The 21,084-nt window shown below is 45.8% G+C and overlaps 1 protein-coding gene and 1 long non-coding RNA gene across 8 annotated transcripts in view; one reads left to right on the top strand and one right to left on the bottom strand.

Moving 5' to 3' along the window:
- Nucleotides 1-1,622: 1,622 nt before the first annotated feature.
- Nucleotides 1,623-5,321, bottom strand: LOC138747397 (uncharacterized). Its single transcript, XR_011347475.1, has 2 exons — nucleotides 4,334-5,321; nucleotides 1,623-2,379 (listed from the first exon to the last, which is right to left on the bottom strand). It is a non-coding gene; the product is annotated as an uncharacterized lncRNA (long non-coding RNA).
- znrf2b (zinc and ring finger 2b) overlaps nucleotides 4,084-21,084 on the top strand; it is a 225,397-nt gene continuing 208,396 nt past the window's right edge. For 5 of the 7 annotated variants that reach the window (XR_011347460.1, XR_011347464.1, XR_011347474.1 and 2 more), the window contains exon 1: nucleotides 4,085-5,327. Coding sequence is in view for 4 of the 7 variants with exons in the window: in XM_069906546.1 (XP_069762647.1) it covers nucleotides 4,934-5,327 (394 nt within the window). In the remaining 3 variants the exon portion in view is untranslated. Of the gene's footprint in view, nucleotides 5,328-21,084 lie in introns of all 7 variants that reach the window. The other 2 variants (XM_069906533.1, XM_069906526.1) reach the window with 2 other exon arrangements.

Below are 21,084 nucleotides of genomic sequence, written 5' to 3'. Positions count from 1 at the left end.
CACATCTTCCAAGCAACCACAGGTGTTACATTCTCATTCATTCTTCATGATATTGCAGTGTGACATCTCTCCCTTTCTCATCAATGAGACATATTGGAAATCTTCAGTTCCTCAGCACTCTCTTGTATGGAATACATTAATCTCTTTGGCCAATTTAGTAAATACATATATTGCTTCTTGGGATCTTTCCTGAGACTCTGATCGATCAGCGAGTTCATTCCTTGCTGGGGCCTCATTTCTGGACAAGGAGGTGACTCTGTCTTCCTTGCGGTAGACGGAGTTAAATAACTTTATGTCTGTTACATTCTAAATGTCGTGTTACATGACAATAATGGAACCTTCACCTTTTGCCATATTTTACTCTCTCATTCTTGCTGGTGATTATTTGCATGAATCTATCTCTCTTCGTACTGATATTTCATCTGCCTAAATTGTACTGTGACCGAGTATTTAGAGGTGGTTTGGGAGGAATTGTTAGAGCAGCTTCCACACACACGTTTAAAGCACAGAATATTTGCAGGACTTTTGCAGTATGCTCTTTGCAGGAGACAACAAAGTATGGACAGCAGCTTGCCTGATCTTTGCAGGCAGAGGGGAAGTTTTGCTCTCAGAGAGGGAGGGTGTGAAACAGAGAGAGGAGTGACAGAAATGATTTCCAGAAGAACAAAGCTGGCAAACTTTGGAAGGCTGCCTGGTCAAAGGAGAAGACTGGTGATGTGAAAGGTGACCTGAAAGAAAGAGGATCATCTGGAGAACCCTGAAGGGGGAAAGTTTTGTCAGCAAGACTGATTGAGAAGGAATCAGTTACGGATGTCCTGGAAGCAGCCAAGCCTGGTGAACTTTGTTAATGCTAACTTCTGGGCACAGCACAAGAATTGCCTGCAACCAGTGAGATTGGACTGTGATCCAAAGAACTTTTCTAATCTCAAATATACATTAAACACACCTGCGCTTAGTATTAGAAGGGGGGTTATGTAGGTTAGGTCAGTTAAGTAATAAGTTAAAATTTAATTGTTTTCTTGTTCAAATATAATTAAAAACTACTTTTGTTTTAGTAACCATGTGTCGTGGGGCATATCTAATGCTGCTGGTTTTTGTGGTCCTCTGGACTCCGTGACAGTAGGATGGCTCAATATTTCTCACTGGTTTCTGTGGAGCATCCCCTGCATTATTTCCTCTCTCTTCTTTCCTGGGTCATGTTCCTGCCCATCGCTTTCATATTGTTACCATTAGATCTCTGTGTATTTCATCTCTCATTCTCACACCTTAATTTTTCACAATTGGGTGACCTTTTTTCCCTCCAACTAGTATTTTTTCCTGTATATTCTAACAATGTCCACTCTTTAGGAGCCACTCAGAAGCAGTAAATTGGTGCAATTTTTCTGCTCCACCGGCTGGGTAAAAATGTCCTGACGGAATTTATTTGCCGAATTCCAGTCTGTAGTTTTTGCCTCACATTTTCACGGAGCGGCTATGGTGTAAATTGACTGCAGGCGCTCTGTAAGAAACTGGGCTAATGAATACGATGCTCAGCCTCCGACAAACTCTGCAACACAGGAAGGCAGCGTAAAAGTGCTTAGGAAAAGTGCTATGCAAGCAACCACTCTGGAGGTAAGTATGCATATTTTTTATAGGATTTTTCCTTTATTTCTGTGTAAAAATCATATTTTATTGATATACAAAACTGTGACATTACGTGATAATTGCTACTGTGCTATTTATTTCAACATTTAGCTGCTTCTCAGGTCATTATGCAACCCTTTCTCAACATCATGTCCAGGGTATGATATGCCTTTACACTTTATTTGCCTTTTTCGTGATTCATTTATATAATAATAATTGCTCCTTTTTTTTTGAAAACTTTTCACGCCATTTACTCTCTCATCAGAATCAGAATTTATGGTCGTGAACCAGTCACAAAATTTATTGCTCTGCGTCAGCGTCACAGTGCAAACATTTATATGAACCACCTTACAACAATAGATAAAAATAGTGCCAGAAAAAGTCAGGCATTGTTCATTGATTAATCAGGAATCTGATGGCAGCGGGAAAGAAGCTGTCCTTGTGCCGCTGAGTGCCCGTCTTTAGGCTCCTGAACCTTTTCCCTGATGGTAGCAGAGTGAAGAGGGAATGGCCTGTGTAGTGGGGGTCTTTGAGGATAGAGGCTGCTTTTTTTAAGACACCGCCTCATATAGATGTCCTCGATGGAGTGAAGTCTGGTGCCTGTGATGTCGCAGGTGGAGTTAACGACCCTCTGGAGTTTATTCTTGTTTTGAGAGTTGGCGCCTCCATTACCAGACAGCGATGCAGGCAGCCAGAATGTTCTCCACGATTCACCTGTAGACGTCTCTGAAAGTCTTTGGTGATATACCGAATCTCCTGAAACCACATTGAACTGTGTGATCCTGTATTCTTCTCTGATGACAATTCCCTTAATATGCAAATTACTTTTCATGGATTTTAATGTCATCTAAACAGATTTTGTTTGGATCTTTCTCTTCATTGCTGTAATTAGAACACGTTTATATTATCCCATAATTGTTCTATCTCTCTCCACCTGGGATAATTCTGTATGTTATTCTGTCCCTGACTTGCTGTGATCCCTACAATACAATTCCTCTGCATAACCATATTCTGTCATTATGGCTGCATAATAAATCCATATTTTTCATTGAATTCTAAATGTGTGATTCTGCATATCTGAATAATTTTCCTTTGTTATTAGGTGATCTTGGCCAATATTTTCACACAGCTCTGACTCCTTAGATACTGAGATAACTCTGTGTACGGTTCCATCGACTGCCTGTCTGTAGTTTTTCCAGCTGCCTCATTCTGTCTCTTTCTTTCTTATTGAACATGCGTGATCACACTTTGTATAATTCTCCAATCCCTCCAACATAGTTCACTTTATGATCTGCCTTCATGTTGTTCCATCTCTTCTCTTTATTTTCTCATTGTTTACTATGTGACCCCTCTATCATTTCTCCTCTCACTTTCTCTCCGTCTCCCTCACATCTTTCCATGTTTATCTTGTTTATTGTTCCATTTCTCTTCCACTCCTGTTGCTGAGCAATGCCCATTGAGAATTGGTCCACGTCTCTTTACTCTCTGCTTCTCATTCTGTCCTATGGTTACTTAGAAATCGTTCAATGTATTTCTCTCTCACACTCGTGCACACACACTCTCTCTCTCTACTGGTGATCTCTTTGTATACTGTATTTTTCCCCCAAGGTATTTTGCCATCTCTGTGTTTACTTTTTGTCATTATTAAAGTAATTACTCAAAATATTCCACCTTATTATTACCCTGATCTCTCCATAATATTCAACCTCTTAACGCTTGGTGACTACCTGGTATGGAGGCCCTGACTCTCAGGACCAGAATAAACTCCAGAGGGTTGTTAACTCAGCCTGCGACATCACAGGCACCAGACTTCACTCCATCCAGGGCATCTACATGAGGCAGGGTCTTAAAAAAACAGTCTCTATCCTCAAAGACACTCTGCTACCATCGGGGAAAGGTACAGGAGCCTAAAGACGAGCACTCAGCGGCACAAGGACAGCTTCTTCCCCGCTGCCATCAGATTCCTGAATGACCAATGAACCGAAGACACTGCCTGAGGTTTCGTGCTCTATTACTTTATAGTAATGACCTAAGATGGTTATATGTTTGTACTGTGATGGTGCCAGAAAACACTGAATTTCATGACTTGATCAATAAATTCCGAACTCAATTTCATTGACAATCACTTCTCTCTCTGTTACGGCGGGATTCATCGGCACCTGTTCTGCCTCCATCTTCTATTGTGCTGCGATCTGTGTTTGTTCACCCTTTCCTTGCCTTCCTGGGACTGTGTGCATCTTCTACTTTTTCCACCCCTCTCCCTCTGTGCTGCTCCGCCCCCCTCGAGTTTGGTGGACATCCATCCCCTCACGATGCCCCTTTTGTGACCACGCGTTCCCTCTGTCGCTGTCACCGTCCTGCATTATCCGCGTCCCTGCCCATTTCTGTTTCTCCCCTCCTGCTGCCGGGCGGGCGGGGGGGGTTCCCCACCCCTCCTGCTGCCGGGCGGGCGGGGGGGGTTCCCCACCCCTCCCGTATCCTCACCCACCCCCTGGTCTTTGGGTCATTCCACCCCCGAAACAGCCATCTCCTCTCCCGTCGTTCTCCCCCTGTCAATTTCCATCCCCTTCTCTGTTAATTTCCCGCTCGCTCCCCCTGTCTCGTTGCAACATCCAAGTTCCCCGCGTGGGATTCTCACATTTCACTCCCGCCAGTAGTTCTACCCCCCCCCTCCTCATTTTATGCACCCTCGCCCCCCTCTCCCTGTTACCACCGCCTCCTTCTGCGCTGCTCCTTGCCCCATCTCATTGTGATCTCTTCCTGCTGTTCTGTGACGTGAGAAGAGTGGGGGGGGGGGGGGGGGGTGCAGCAACACCCTCCCCTCCCCTCGGGACGGTGTCCGACCTCTCGACTTTGTGCGATGTGTGCGGCTCGGCGGCGCTTCCGCGTCTTCGCGGGGCGGGGAGTTTCCCGGGCGTGGGCAAGAGGTGGCGGAATGGGACCGAATCGACGAGCCGCCCCCCCCTCCTTCCCTCCCCACAAACTCTCCTCCTCTTGGCTTTGATGCCATGCTCCTGGTTTTAGCACGGCGATGGCGGAGCGAGCCGGCCAGCGGCAGCCCAGGGCACCAGCCGGACTAGCTCAGCCCTTGGTCCGGCTGCGGAGGAGCCGTGCGCCCGGCGCTCAGTGAACCCGTCCGGGTGGGCTGGGTGAGGAGGAGGGGGGGAACAGAATCGGCTGGGGTCTCCCTCTCCTCCACCCTCATCCACGCTTTCTCTTCGCTGGCCACCGGACAGGATCATTGCGGGAAGGCAAAGTGAGCAGAAGTTGATCGGGGGAGGAGGGGGGGACTGCTCGGAAAGGCCGGCCCATGGGAGCCAAGCAGAGCAGCCCGGCTGCGAACGGTCGGACCCGAGCCTACTCGGGTTCCGATCTCCCTTCCTCCACCGCCGCGAGTGGCGGCGGCGGCAGCAGCCGGTCGGCGCCCGGCTCCAGCGGCTCCGCGGCGGCGGCTTCTTCAGCGTTGGCCGGCGGCGGCCGCCACCACGGCGCGACGCCTCCCACCACCACCGCTGGCCCGGGGGCGGCGGGTGGCAGGCACCAGTCGCTCAGCATCCCGCACGGCGCGGGCGCCTACAGCTCGCCGGAGGAGTCGGAAGGCAGCACGCCGGAGGAGGGCACGGCCGAGCGTTCGGCCGGCCATGGAGCCCCCCGCCTGCTGATCGGATCCCTTCCCGCTCACCTTTCGCCGCGCTTGTTCGGAGGTAAGGAGCCTGGGGTCTCGCAGCGGGGGGATCACCAGCTGACTGTGGGGTGGGGGGTTGGACACTCAGGCTCGGTTTTGACATTGAAGGAAAATGGGACTGGGAGGGGGATGCACCGGGCTCAGGTCGGGTGGACTAGAATGCTCTGCTACTGTGGGGTGAGGTTACCTGGACAGGTTAGGGTTACCTACACAGGACGAGGTGACGTGGACAGGACGGGGTTACTTACACAGGGCGGGGTTACCTGGACGGGGTGGGGTTACCTGGATGGGGCGTGCTTACCTGGACGGGGCGTGCTTACCTGGACGGGGCGTGCTTACCTGGACGGGGCGTGCTTACCTGGACGGGGCGTGCTTACCTGGACGGGGCGTGCTTACCTGGACGGGGCGTGCTTACCTGGACGGGGCGTGCTTACCTGGACGGGGCGTGCTTACCTGGACGGGGCGTGCTTACCTGGACGGGGCGTGCTTACCTGGACGGGGCGTGCTTACCTGGACGGGGCGTGCTTACCTGGACGGGGCGAGGCTACCTGGACGGGGCGAGGCTACCTGGACGGGGCGAGGCTACCTGGACGGGGCGAGGCTACCTGGACGGGGCGAGGCTACCTGGACGGGGCGTGCTTACCTGGACGGGGCGTGCTTACCTGGACGGGGCGTGCTTACCTGGACGGGGCGTGCTTACCTGGACGGGGCGTGCTTACCTGGACGGGGCGAGGCTACCTGGACGGGGCGAGGCTACCTGGACGGGGCGAGGCTACCTGGACGGGGCGAGGCTACCTGGACGGGGCGAGGCTACCTGGACGGGGCGTGCTTACCTGGACGGGGCGTGCTTACCTGGACGGGGCGTGCTTACCTGGACGGGGCGTGCTTACCTGGACGGGGCGTGCTTACCTGGACGGGGCGTACTTACCTGGACGGGTCGAGGCTACCTGGACGGGGCGAGGCTACCTGGACGGGGCGAGGCTACCTGGACGGGGCGAGGCTACCTGGACGGGGCGAGGCTACCTGGACGGGGCGAGGCTACCTGGACGGGGCGAGGCAACCTGGACGGGGCGAGGCAACCTGGACGGGGCGAGGCAACCTGGACGGGGCGAGGCTACCTGGACGGGGCGAGGCTACCTGGACGGGGCGAGGCTACCTGGACGGGGGGTGGGTAACCAGGACAGGTGAGGTTACCTGGATGGGGCAGGGTTACCTGGACAGAGCAAGTGACCAATCTAAGGAGCAGCTTGCGTCAATGTCACCCAAATGGTATTCATGCAAGTTCCTAAGAGTCCTGAGACAAATTCACCACAGATGGAGTGCAACCTGGTATTAATACCCTTTTTACCCCCCCCCCGCCCGAGATCGTTCCAGCACCTTTGCCCCACTAATCACACCTGGGTCCCAGGAGGGCCACCCAGGTGCTGCAGCTTAAAAGTGCCCCTTGATGGCATGGTAGTCTAAACAGGGACCATCCTCTTTCGATCTTCTGGCAGGATCCTGATTTGACCCAGAATGTGATCCCAGATCTTCTGGCAGGATCCTGATTTGATCCAGAACGTGATCCTTATTTGAAAATGGTACACGCGGTTTCCAAAACTTTCTCCAGCAGACCTATCGATTTCAAAGTCTGATAAATATCAACGCTCTTTACAAATAATGGTGTTTCCAGAAAGCACTTCATAGGTTATAGGTTGTAACAAGGAACGCAAAGTCTTTCAGCATTAGTGCCTAACTATTGCTGCCAATTGCAATGACCTGACTGTGATGGTCTTTGTGGCATTAACGCTTTGCAGAGTTTGTTTGAATCTCCTGAGATTAACGTGACCTGTTGTGAGCAGTGAGATTTATTTTGGTGCTGATCTTGATTGGCTTTCTCGTCCACTGGCTGCTTCCGTGGCGGCAATTCTTTGTAAAATGAATGAGTCTGCCGTTGCCATGGTCTGCAGTTCTGGAGGGGTAAACTATTCTTTGAAAGGTTGTTTGTAGAATAACCAGCAATTATCAAAACGGGTCATGGCCCTGAGTTATTATTGTCTGGCAAACTTTCCCTCTCCGGATCATTTGATCATCCTTAAGGTCAGCTTCTCGCGTGTTTGGGTAACCTGCCCCAGTTTCTCCCGAGTCTTTGGCCAGTGCTACCCCAGGCTTCTGTGGGGTTTGGGTCTACAGTGATGGTTTTTAATTGGGATAAGTTTTAAAAAAAAGACACAAAATGCTGGGGAAACCCAGCAGGTTTGACAGTGTCCTTTATGTAACAAGGGTAAAGATACAAAAATGATGTTTCAGTCCTTCATCAAGGAATGAGAGAATGTTGGCATGGGTTGGGAAAGGCAGGAGATGATGGGTGGAGGAAGGAGGGAGGGGACAGCAGCAATGAGATGGGGGGGGAGGATCTTTTCAATTCTTCCATCCAGTAATCCCCTCTCTCCCTCATCGCTGATGTCTCCTCCCTCAATCCTCCACTTATCATCTCCTGGTTTGCCACTCTTTTGTTCGGACGCCTGCCGGCATTTTCTCACATCTTGATGAAGGGCTTGAGTCTGAAACGTCGGTCGTGTATTTCTACCTTTGCCACATAAAGGACAGGATTTGACCAGCTGACCTTCTCCAACATTTTGTGTTTTTTTTTACTTCAACCAGCATGTCTGGTTAATGGATGGGGTGGAGTTACGTGGATGGGGTGGGGTTACGTGGACGGGGTGGAGTTACGTGGACGGGGCGGGGTTACGTGGACGGGGCAGTATGGTTTATTGTGTGAAAAATAAAAAATTTAAAAAAAAAACAGCATGTCTGCGGATTTTTGCAATTTGTTTCTTATTGGAAGCTGCCACAACTCCAGCTATGAGGAACATATCCAAGAATATTCCACAACATGAGACCTGTCCGTCCACTCAGGTGTATGTAATTCTCAAATCAGTAAATCGTACAATCGTATCAAACTGTCAATGATAATTTGTCTCATCATTTAGGCTGGGGGGGTCTCAACCTTGTTCTTTCCACTCACATACCACCTTAAGTATTCCCTCTGCCATCGGGGCTCTGTGATTAGTATGGGATTGTGAGTGGGAAGAAAAGGTTTGAAACCCATGATTTACTATATTGCTAATGGTAAGGATTGCATATTTCCTGTGTTTAATTTCTTAATGTGAATATAGTTTATAATTGGACTGATGGGACGTATGAGAAATCATGCAGGACAATTATTTTTTTTCCCCTGCCCAGAATGTGCTGACCCTGACTTCTTCCTTGCCCATTAAGGTTGCCCATTGTAACCAGGGAGGCCTGGAAGTTAACAATAACAAGCTGAAGGGGATCAGCAGGTCGGGCAGGATTCATAGGTGAATATGACATTGCACAACCATTGGGGATTATGATCGACAACTTCAAGCTGAACACAGAGATCCTTTCAGATTTCCCATATCACGTAGGAAGTTGGAGAATCATGAAATGAACTTTTGTTGAATTTAGCAGGTTTAATTGCATAACGATGCCGACACATTGCGTTAGTTCAACCGACCTAAAAATGTTTTGCCGCTGATTTTCATTTGTACTCAGCATCTGATGCCTCTCGGGTCAGCGTCCAACAATAGTTGGCCAGCGCTGATGGATTCTAGTTGCCCCGATACCACTTTTCCACGGTCACAATGTCCTGGTGAAACCTTTCACTGTGTTCGTCATCAAAGCCACCTGGATCAGCAGGGAAAAGGTCCCAGTGCAAATGCATAAAATGAATTTTCGATGACATGTCGCTCTTCGTGGTTTTGTCTGCTTGAAGTAGACTTAAAATATGAAATCACAAAAGTAGATTATACCTAACAAAAAAACCTAGTATATGATAGGAAAACTTTAAGGTGATTTCTTTGGCTTGGCTTCGCGGACGAAGATTTATGGAGGGATATGTCCATGTCTGCTGCAGGCTCGTTGGTGACTGACAAGTCCGATGCGGGACAGGCAGACACAGTTGCAGCGGTTGCAAGGGAAAATTGGTTGGTTGGGGTTGGGTATTGGGTTTTTCCTCCTTTGTCTTTTGTCAGTGAGGTGGGCTCTGCGGTCTTCTTCAAAGGAGGTTGCTGCCCGCCAAACTGTGAGGCGCCAAGATGCACGATTGGAGGCAAGATCAGCCCACTGGCGGTGGTCATTGTGGCAGGCACCAAGAGATTTCTTTAAGCAGTCCTTGTACCTCTTCTTTGGTGCACCTCTGTCTCGGTGGCCAGTGGAGAGCTCACCATAGAACACGATCTTGGGAAGGCGATGGTCCTCCATTCTGGAGACGTGACCCACCCAGTGCAGTTGGGTCTTCAGCAGCGTGGATTCGATGCTTGCGGACTCTGCCTGCTCGAGTACTTCGATGTTGGTGGTGAAGTCATTCCAATGAATGTTGATGATGGAGCGGAGACAACGCTGATGGAAGCGTTCTAGGAGCCGTAGGTGATGCCGGTAGAGGACCCATGATTTGGAGCCGAACAGGAGCGTGGGTATGACAACGGCTCTGTACACGCTGATCTTTGTGTGTTTCTTCAGGTGGTTGTTTTTCCAGACACTTTTGTGTAGTCTTCCAAAGGCGCTGTTTGCCTTGGCGAGTCTATTGTCTATCTCTTTGTCGATCCTTGCATCAGATGAAATGGTGCAGCCGAGGTAGGTAAACTGGTTGACCGTTTTGAGTTCTATGTGCCCGATGGAGATGTGGGGGGGCTGGTAGTCATGGTGGGGAGCTGGCTGATGGAGGACCTCATTTTTATTCAGGCTGACTTCCAGGACAAACATTTTGGCAGTTTCCGCATAACAGGACGTCATGTGCTGGAGAGCTGGCTCTGAATGGGCAACTAAAGCAGCATCCTCTGCAAAGAGTAGTTCACGGACAAGTTGCTCTTGTGTCTTGGTGTGAGCTTGCAGGCGCCTCAGATTGAAGAGACTGCCATCCGTGCAGTACCGGATGTAGACAGCGTCTTCATTGTTGAGGTCTTTCATGGCTTGTTTCAGCATCATGCTGAAGAAGATAGTAAAGAGGGTTGGTGCGAGGACGCAGCCTTGCTTCACGCCATTGTCAATGGAGAAGGGTTTGGACAGCTCATTGCTGTATCTGACCTGACCTTGTTGGTTTTTGTGCAGTTGGATAACCATGTTGAGGAACTTGGGGGGGCCTCGCCAAACAAACCCAGCTTAGCGCCAACATTGGCGACTTCAGGGGTTTTTATGCGATACTCAAGGCTGTGTGCGGCCCCTCACCCCAAGTCCAAAGCCCTCTGCGCAGCTCAGACGGCGAAGTCCTCCTCAGCGACAAGATCTCCATCCTCAATCGATGGTCAGAACACTTCCAATCTCTTTTCAGTGCTAACCGCTCAGTCCAAGAATCTGCCCTGCTCCAGCTCCCTCAACAACCCTTGAGTCTAGAACTGGATGAGGTCCTTACCCAGGAAGAGACATATAAGGCAATTGAACAACTGAAAAGTGGCAAAGCAGCAGGTATGGATGGAATCCCCACAGAGGTCTGGAAGGCTGGCGGCAAAGCTCTGCATGCCAAACTGCATGAGTTTTTCATGCTCTGCTGGGACCAAGAAAAGCTGCCTCAGGACCTTAGTGATGCCATCATCATTACCCTGTACAAAAACAAAGGTGAGAAATCAGACTGCTCAAACCACAGGGGAATCATGCTGCTCTCCATTGCAGGCAAAATCTTCACTAGGATTCTCCTTAATAGAATAATACCTAGTGTCGCCGAGAATATTCTCCCAGAATCACAGTGCGGCTTTTGCGCAAACAGAGGAACTACTGACATGGTCTTTGCCCTCAGACAGCTCCAAGAAAAGTGCAGAGAACAAAACAAAGGACTCTACATCACCTTTGTTGACCTCACCAAAGCCTTCGACACCGTGAGCAGGAAAGGGCTTTGGCAAATACTAGAGCGCCTCGGATGCCCCCCCAAGTTCCTCAACATGGTTAAGGTGATTATCATCAGCCCAAAATCCGAAAAACACACCCAAAAGTGTCAGAAAGCAAAATCTTCGTTGGATAATCAATGTTTGAAGGGTGGGACTCATTTCTACTCCTGAAAACAACTTGTTTAAGAGTTAAGTCCAGGTGGTCGGAGGTGGGTGAATGGCAGTGAATTGGACCAATATTAAATCCTATTTTTTTCCCCATTTACTTATGTGTGTGTAACTTGGAAAAAAAATTGCTTCATATCCTTTGCTTGCAGTTATTGAAATAGATATCCAGTTAAATGCAGACGTAGGGAGTCTGTGGTCTCATTTCGAGAATGAATTTACAGTCAATTCGGGTTTATATGCTGAACCAGAAGAAAGTGATAATTTTCTTCATATTGAAAGTGGTATAAGGACACCTGGCTGGTCATTATGTTGCATGTTCTCTTTGCTTGGAATTTAATGTACTGTACACTGCAGCAGCTGCTTGTCTATTTTCCAATCTGTTCATAAATTATTAGCAAACTTTCCTTTCCAGATATCTTTGCTAATGTAAAGGCTGACTGCCGAAAAGGTGGGAATAGATAAAATCGGCTATTTCATGTCCTGCGGGACCATTAGGAGAATCCAATATTTTACTTTGTTCAGTTTCATTCAGCTGAGATCAGAGAGGAATTAAGAACATATTATTTCTTGATCTGACTGTTTAATATTCACATTATATTAGCAGTTACTCTCAGGGTGCGGAAACTCCACTGCTGGGTTCTGAAAGGATGTTATAACTCGATAAGTTATAAGGCAACATTTTAGAGGGGGGGATAAAAGCTTGGTAAAAGCAAGTGCTTTGCAAAGACATTCTGAAATTATTATAAAGTTGTTTGCATCACCTCATTCATGAAAGAGCAGGGAGGAAGCAAGAAAGGGTTAAATGGGTCACTTTTTGGGTGTGTGTTGAAGGAACAGGGCCAGACATATGGATGACTTGGATGAATTTAAAAGTGGACTTGCAGCACGGTAATAGGTCCTTCTGGCCCACAAGTCATTGCTGCCCAATTTACACCCAATTAACCTCCCCCCCTCCCTCCCCCAGTACATTTGGAACAGTGGGAGGAAACCGGAGCCCCCTGGGGGAAAACCCACGCAGATACGGGGAGAGCGTGCAAACTCCTTACAGACAGCATGGGATTCGGATCCCGACTGGCTAACCTGCTATGTCAACCATGCCGCCTTAGATCCGAGGTCCCAAGAAGCCATCAGTGGGAGGCCACTCAAGCTTGCTCCATCTTTCAGTGAGATCACGACAAATTTTTTTCACGCTCAAAAAATACAAACTGTTTAAGGAACTCAGGAGATCAAACAGCATTGGTGGAGGAAGAGGGACAGTCAGTGTTTCAGGTCGTGACCGTCTCAAGATCGGACCTGAAATGTCAACCATTCCTCTGCCTCTAATGGATTCAGACTGGAAGCGTCGATGCCACACCCAGTCTCTCTCTCCTTTCTCCTCCTTTCTCTTGTTCTCTCTACTTTTCCTTCTCTCTGTGGGGGGAGGGGGGATGGGGGAGGGAGAAACATCATATATATGTAGATTGCTGGACAATATTGATTGGCTTTGTTACAGTCAATGATGTGTTCTCCTGGTTTAATAATGGAAAATCAAAAATAAAATATTACAAAAGCCCATCCCTCTGCCTCCACAAATGCAGCTTGACCTGCAATGTTCACCTTGTGCTTTGTTTTAGTTCCAGATTCCAGTATCTGCAATCTCTTGTGACTCTATTTTCTCAAGCCCCATCTTCCTAACGCTTGATTCTTTTACTGATGAAAAGTCCATCTTACCTTTAAGCATATTCAACTCCCACCCCCAGCTTACTGGAGCAAGAAAGTCCAGACTCCAAACTCTGAGATAAATACATTCTTCCTTGTTTTAATCTTAAATAGACTTCAGATTTATTGTCAGAGTACATACATGACATTACATATAACACTGAGATTACTTTTATCCATGGGGGAGGCAGAATTACCAGTTATTGGTGGTGCAAACAAAAAAACTGTAGTCAGTGTAAACAAACTGTGTCATACCAAGAGAAAAGAAAATCAATGAAGTGCACATAAATGAATCTCTGATTGAGTTTGTCGTTGAGGAGTCTGATGATAGAGGGGTAGCAGCTGTTCCTGAACCTGGTGGTGGGAGTCTTGTGGCACCTAGACCTCATTCCTGATGGTGGCAGTGAGAACAGAGCACGTGCTGGGTGGTGAGGGTCTTTGTTGATCGCTGCTGCTCTCCGACAGGGCAGCGTTCCCTGTAGATGTTCTCGATGGTGGCGAGGGTTTTGCCTGTGATGACCTGGGCGGTGTTCCCTTATTTCTGAGGCCTCTGGTCCTCAACTTCCCTTTTTGGAGATACTTTCCCAGTATTTACCCTTTCAGGCTCCCCAAGAGTCCCTGTCTAATTCAACAAGCTCACCTCTATTCTTCCAGGCTCCCAAGGGCAAACCTAACCTGTTCAACCTTTCGTCTTCATATTGGGGATTTTGAAGGGAATCTTCTCTGAGCTCTGGTGTAATTTGATATATAATGTTTCTTTTCTTTAACAAAGGCCCCAACATGGTTCACGGTGTCCTAGATGTAGTCTCACTTGGGTCTCGGTAAGACATACCTACTTTTATACCTCAACCCCTTTGAAATAAAAGTAATCATTGAGCCTTTCAAATGACTTGCACTAGATATCTCTGTTTAATGTACCCAAAATTGCTTTGTGGTGCTCCCTTCAACTGTTTAAATAGTCATTTGCTTTTTTTCCCCTTTCAAAGTGAGTGCTTCACATTTTCCTGCATCATATTCTGATCGTCAATATTTTGGCCACTCAACATCTTTGTGAACTCTGTACCTGGCTACCACCCCTGCATTTGCCTTATTTGCAAGCTCAACTTCCTCCTTTAATGTTGCAGACAGCGCAGTCCTGATCCCTCGGCTATGGGTCACAGAATGCTAACTTTATTCCTACTTACTGCCTCCTGCTGGTTGGCCTTGGGCCTCTATAATATCTGAGCCCTTAGGCCAAACATCCTTTCACCCAGGTGCCTAATCCACCCACATGTCTGTCTCACCACCCACCCCCAACCCTCCACCACCACCTCTCACCCAACAACTAATCCAGGCTTTACCACGTTGAGGCCACGTGCACACTGGAAGAACCACACCGTTTCGGCGGTCTCCAGCTTGACAGCATCCTGACCCTTCCAATTTCTGGCATGCCCTTCCTTTTCTCTTTATTTCTCCCCTCTTTGCTTTCTCTCTTTCCCCTGCCTCCTCAGTGTCCTCTGCCCATCCATCCTCCAGCTCTCACCTCCCCTTCCTCCGATCAGAAAGCAGCCCCCTTCCCCTTTCGCCTTGTAGCTCCTTTCTCCACACCCCCACTTCCTCCACCATTCACCAATAGGCCCGTGATCCTCCACTCCCCTCCCTCCCCCCAACTTATTAATCAGGCATTTGCCTGATCATTGACATCCCTGATGAACGGCTCAGACACAGATTTCTGAGCCCCTATTGCTTTGCATGGTTGCTGCAGGACCTGCTGAGTTCTTCCTACCCTGCTGTGCATGGACCCTTGGCTTTAACTATTTGTCCAAGGCCCGGATGCTGCTCATCAGCATGGAGCCAGTCACAGCAGGCTCCTGGAGCCAGGAGTTCTCTGTTCTTCATGATAATTGGTCTCCTTCCTCAGGCAGTGTCTGGAGCCATCTTTGCTCCCTTGTGGAATCCCTCAAATTAGACCTTTGCTGGCTGTTATTTTATCCAAAGAAGATGTTATTCTCAATTTAAAAAAAAGCATACACTGCAAGGTCTTTTTGTATTTGTAGTGTTTAGTCATACATGCATAAAGGGCTGTGCAGTTAGCATAGGGCAATGATCCTCAGCCTTTTTCTTTCCATTCATATCCCACTTTAACTATTCCCTAGGCCATCAGTGCTCTGTGATTAGTAAGGGATTGCTTAAGGTGGGATGTGAGTGGGAAGGGAAGGTTGAGAATCACTGTTTTAATTGTCCCTCGTTGACTCGTTATGTGCACAGTTTCAGAACTCCAAAGGAAATGGGGCCAATGACCATTTTTCTCAAGCAAAATATTTCGGTTACATTTGGGTCTGGAGCAGTGTGAGGGGAAAGAAAAAGGTTGAGAACCACTGGCATAGTGAGTTAGCGTAGCGCTGTTACAGCGACAGCAATCAGGACTGGGGTTCGAATCCTGCTCATTCTGAAAGGAGTTTGCATGTTCTCCCCGTGTCCATGTGGGGCTTTCTCCGAGGGCTCCAGTTTCCTCCCACCATTCAAAACGTACTGGGGGTGTAGGTCAATTGGGTGTAATTGAGTGGAACAGACTCATGGGCCAAATGTCCTGTTACTGTGCTATATGTCTAAATCTCAAAAATTTAAATAAACTGAAGTTTGAAAAAAAAAGAAAACATTTAAAAATAGAGCAGTTTTTTTAACATTCAGGGTGTCACATTCGTAGTACACTTTGTTAGAAAACATGGATGCGTTAACAATTTATAGCACCATTGCCATTAATGTGCTGCCCCTTTCCCTCAGGGTTACTCCCTCTCCTGTTGCTCAAGGGGATTTCCCGCCAATCTAAGTTCCTTAGTTATCGCTTGTGGAAGGATCTGAGACTGGTCCTGCCCCACATAGTTCCTGTGTTGGCAGTGGCAAGCCTCAATGTATGTCTCAGCCTGCATTCCTGCAGGCGTGCAACGTGCCAGTCAGCAGCATTCCCTCACTGACATCTCACCAAGGCAGAGTTGTTGTTGATGAGGGTTAATTATGGCCTGACTCTGACCTTCTAAAAACTACTTGTAGCCTGACCGATTGCAGGCCGAGGGGAAGGAGCCACGACTCATCACTTCAAAGCATGATGAGTTTGGGTGAAGCTTGAACACACCCGTAAAAATGAGATGGGGCGGGAAACCGTGGCTCCATTCAGTCTGCCCCTCTATTGTTTCTCTTTCCCCTGAACGGATGCGTCTGTTAATTTTAAAAACGTTTTTATTTTAAATTTAGACCTGCAGCCCCGTAACAGGGGGCCTTTCCTGCCCAATTAACCTACACCACCTCCCCCCAGTATATTTTGAGTGGTGGGGTGAAAATGGAGCCCCAGGGGGAAACTCACGCAGACACAGGGGGAGAATGTCCGGACTCCTTACAGACAGCAGACAGCGCGGGATTCGAACCCCGGACTCAACCGCTGACGCTGTTGCTACGCCAACCTTGCCGTCCCTTAAATAATCAAAAAGTCTGCATTAGTACCTGCCCTTGCCATGCTCTTACCACCCAGAGTGAATGAGAAACCTAAATATGGCAGTTGTTGGAAGCTCGTTCGAAGATTGAGGGGAAGCTGGTGGAACTCAGCAGGTCAGGCAGGTGAAAGTGGGCAGTCAACGTTTCGGGTTGGGTCCCTTTTTCGAGTCTTGATAAAGATTGGCTAGGTCTCCCATTATTCTTAGCTCCCTGTTCTGAGAAGCTGCTTGGGCCGTGACTAGTCCTGTCCACAGTAATATGTTACATCCAACACTGTGTTAAGCCCTAAATTGTGAACCTGAGATTGTGCCCTTTCTAATTCCATTCAAAAATACAGATATATTGGTTACCCTCTAGAACTGCTAAATTTGCTGATAAAGATAAGTAACAAAACACATGGCATAAAGGAGGCTGCACAGAAAAAGAGTGTCTTAGTTGCCAATGGGTGGATCACACACTGTTGAGAAAGTATGAAATTGTCCTTTTTTTGCCAAGAGAATGCAATAGTTCTGAGCTTCAGTTGGGTTTGTGTATTATTCACAAAAAGCTCATGTGTGCCGGAAGGCTAACAATATTTTTGTGGAGGTTGAATGCAGAAGGTGGAAAGATACGCTTCCGTGAGACATCTTCCCAGGGTATTGGCCTTGTGCAAGTAAGGGCGTTGGAAGCAGATCAGAGAAGGTGCGCTAGGTTAGCGCAGGGGATGGGTGGCTTACCTGGAAGCAAAGTTGTGCAAGGTTGGACCCACTGGAATTTAGAACATTGAGAGGGGATGCGGCTGAAATCTGAGAGGGTGAGAGGACAGTGACGAGAGATTGCTTCCTTGTGTTGGAGAATCTACAACTTGGAGTTACAGTTGTTGCCCATCAAAGCAAGAGAAGGGGCATTTCCCCCCCCCTCCCTCCCGAGGTTCAGGGGTTTTTGGAGACTTCCTTCATCGAAGAGCTCTCTGAATAATTTTAAGATGATGAGATACTTCTTAAATATAAACTGGTGCATCTCAACTTCAGATATGCAATCCACCTTTGCCCAACTTGAGGGTTGGTCCATATCCATCAATCTACTAATAAATTTCAACTGAACTGCATCATAATAATTTTGAAAATGAAGTAACTGCAATCCACCTAAGGCATATTTCCATGTAAGTTTACACGAACTAACTTCCCTTTCCATTAAAAACTCCCACACTGCTCTATTTAAATCCTGAAAAAAAACCCCTTTGAAAGTAAACATGGTATAGACTGAAATAAATATTGAATTCGAAGAAAAATATTCATTTTAATACAATTTACTTGACCAATTAATGTCAATGGTAAATCTTTCCATTTAATCAAATCCATTTTAATCTTTTTTAATAAAGGGACATAATTTAGTTTATATAAGGACTGATAATCTGCACTTACTACCATTCCTAAGTATTTTATCCTATCGGACCACTTTAATTTTATAATATTTTTATACTCTGAATAATCTCCATCCCCAATTGGCAATATTTCACTCTTATCCCAGTTTACTTTATATCCAGACAATTCCCCAAACTTTAACAAACAATCTTGTAAATGTCTCAAAGACTGTTCCGGTTCTGTCAAATATACCAACACATCATCTGCAAATAAATTAATCTTATATTCATCTTCTGCAATTTTTATTCCTCCAATTTTATCATTCTGTCGTATTGTCTGAGTTAACGGTTCAATAGCCAATGCAAATAAGGCTGATGACCTTGTCGGGTCGATCGCATTAATTTGAATGATGAAGAAATTTGGCCATTTGTCACCACCCTGCCAACTGGGTTTGTATATAAAGCCTTAACCCAGCCAATAAAATAAGGGCCGAAGTTAAACTTCTCTAACACCTTAAATAAAAAATTCTACTCAACCCTATCAAAGGCTTTTTCCGCATCCAGCGCAACCATCATTGGGTGGTTGGGTTACTGTCTAAATGCATTGACTAAAGTTATCAATCTAAGAATATTGTCAGGTGCATTTCTATTTTTAATAAAACCTGTTTGATCTATATGTATCAACTAGGGCAAATATTTGGCAAGTCTATTCGCTAACACTTTTGCTTTAATTTTATAATCAACGTTTAATAAAGAAATAGGCCTATATGAAGATACTTTCAATGGATCTCTATCTTTCTTAAGAATCACAGTAATTATAGCACTTGAACAAGATTCAGGTAACGACTGCTCCTCAGTTACTTGCTGCAAAACATCTCCAAATACAGAAGATAAATCTTAAAATACTTTATAAAATTCAGCTGAAAGACCATAATCTCCTAGTGACTTTCCATTTGGCATCTCCTGTGTAGCCTCTTTAATCTCAAAATCCGTAAATGGAACTTCAAATTATTTGACCTCTTCCTCCCCTAAAACAGGTAAATTTAATTTGGATAAATAAGATTCAATAAAACCAACATCCTGCTTTCCCTCAGAAGTATATAATTTTTGGTAAAATGGATAAAACTGGTCATTAATTTCCTGAGGTTTATAGATAAATGTTGAATTCTTTTTCACAGCATTAATAGTTCATGATGCCTGTTCTGTTTTTAATCACCATGCTAATACTTCATGGGCTCTCTCACCTAATTCGTAATAACGTTGCTTAGATCAATTAAGTAGGCGCTCATACTGATAAGTTTGTAATGTATTATAACACAACTTCAACTTCATTAAAGCAGCATTTTTATCTTCTGTAACATCTTTCTGAAATTCCTTTTCCAACTCAGTAATTTGTTTCTCTAACATTAAACTTTCTGCTACATATTGCTTTTTAACTTTCATAGTATAACTAATGATTTGCCCTCGTAAATATGCCTTCAAAGTATCCCACAGTACAAAATTACTACGTACTGAATTAACATTCTCAACCAAAAATAATGCAATTTGCTCCTTAACAAAAGTAATAAACTCGGGTTTCTTCAACAGCATTGTATTAAATCTCCATCTATAAGATGATTGTACGACCTCTGAACTCACACAAGAAAAAAAATAGAATGATCCAATACACCCGGCTTTTATATTCAGCCTGCAATACTCTACCCAACAAATGTGCCGAAATCAAAAAGAAATCTATTCGAGAAAATGAGTCATGTCTAAATGAATGAAAAAAAAAATCTTTCTCTGTAGGGTTCATTCTCCTCCAAACATCAACCAAATTAAAATCTTTCATCAAAGCTCCTATTTGTGTTGCTACCTTCAATTTTCTTACACTTTTTGGAGATCTATCCAATAAAGGATCCAAAACACAATTAAAATCTCCCCCTACCAAAGTAGTATTATTGGCCTGATTTAACAACAAAAAAGCTTCTGACATAAACCATCTACATTAGGCGCATAAATATTTAACAAAGGCCACGATTCAGCAAAAATTTAACAATTAACCATCAAAACCCTACCAGCATTTCCTTCAAACGATTCCAACTCAAACGGTAATTTCTTATGAACTAAAATCGCTACTCCCCACGCATTAGAATTAAAAGAAGAAGAGAAGACATGACCAACCCACTCTCTCTTCAATTTCAAATGTTCTTTTTCAGTCAAAGTGTGTTTCTTGCAAAAAAGCAATATCAACTTTCATTTTTCTTATCTAAGCCAAAACTTGTTTACGCTTAATAAGGTTATTCAAACCCTGGATGTTAAATGCTGCAAAATTCAAATTAGACATTTCTACATCTAATAATATATCCCACTACTATAAAATAATGCTCCCCTTCTAAGTCTTGTAATATTCTAATCCCTCCCTATAAAAAAAATTCCCCAAAAAAAGACGATCCCAAAACAAACTACTAAAAAGTAGTAGCCCCCTAAAAATCAGAGTGTGGTAAAGCCCACTAGTGGCAGGTAACTAAAGGTTGCAGTGTCACCTCCCCCCCCACCCGTCAGACTTTCACTAGGTACGTAAACAAAAACATTCAACCCAGTGATTCCAATCCCAATGATTGTTCCAAATCCTCAATATCGTGAAGACTTTTTGTCAATTCAACTTTTTTCCCATGTTTTCCATTCTTCCCATTTCCATTACCATTTACCCTCCTCTTAGGTGACAATGGTGACGGTTGTCCATTTTCTCGTAAATCTGGCAATGAATTAGCAAAACTTAAAGCATCATGATCATTTTCAAAAAACTGAGATTGAAAGTTCCCATAAAAAACTTTCAAAACTGCCGGATAACAAAAAGCAAATTTATATCCCTTTCGCCACAATACTTCTTTAACCGAGTTAAATTTTTGACACCTTCTAATAATTTCTTGACTCAAATCTGCATAAAAAAACACCATATTATTTTGAACCATCATTGGAGCCTGGTTTTGCCATGCTTTCTGCACCACCATTCGCAATATAATTTCTCTTTTCTGATATTTCAAACAACGAATCAAAACTGCTCATGGTGGTTGGCCTGGGAACGGTTTCTTCCTTAGTGCTCTATGCGCCCGATCTAACTCCAGACCAACCGGAAAAAAATTCCTCGCCCAATTCTTCTGGGATCTATTTCTTAAAAAAAAACTTTACCGGTTCCGAATCTTCTATATCTTCCAGAAGACCTACTATTTTGACAT

This window comes from Narcine bancroftii, chromosome 1 (genome assembly GCF_036971445.1).
Source record: "Narcine bancroftii isolate sNarBan1 chromosome 1, sNarBan1.hap1, whole genome shotgun sequence".
Lineage (NCBI taxonomy): Eukaryota > Metazoa > Chordata > Chondrichthyes > Torpediniformes > Narcinidae > Narcine > Narcine bancroftii.
Note: the sequence above shows the minus strand (reverse complement) of the source record. Positions and strands in the feature narration are given on the sequence as shown.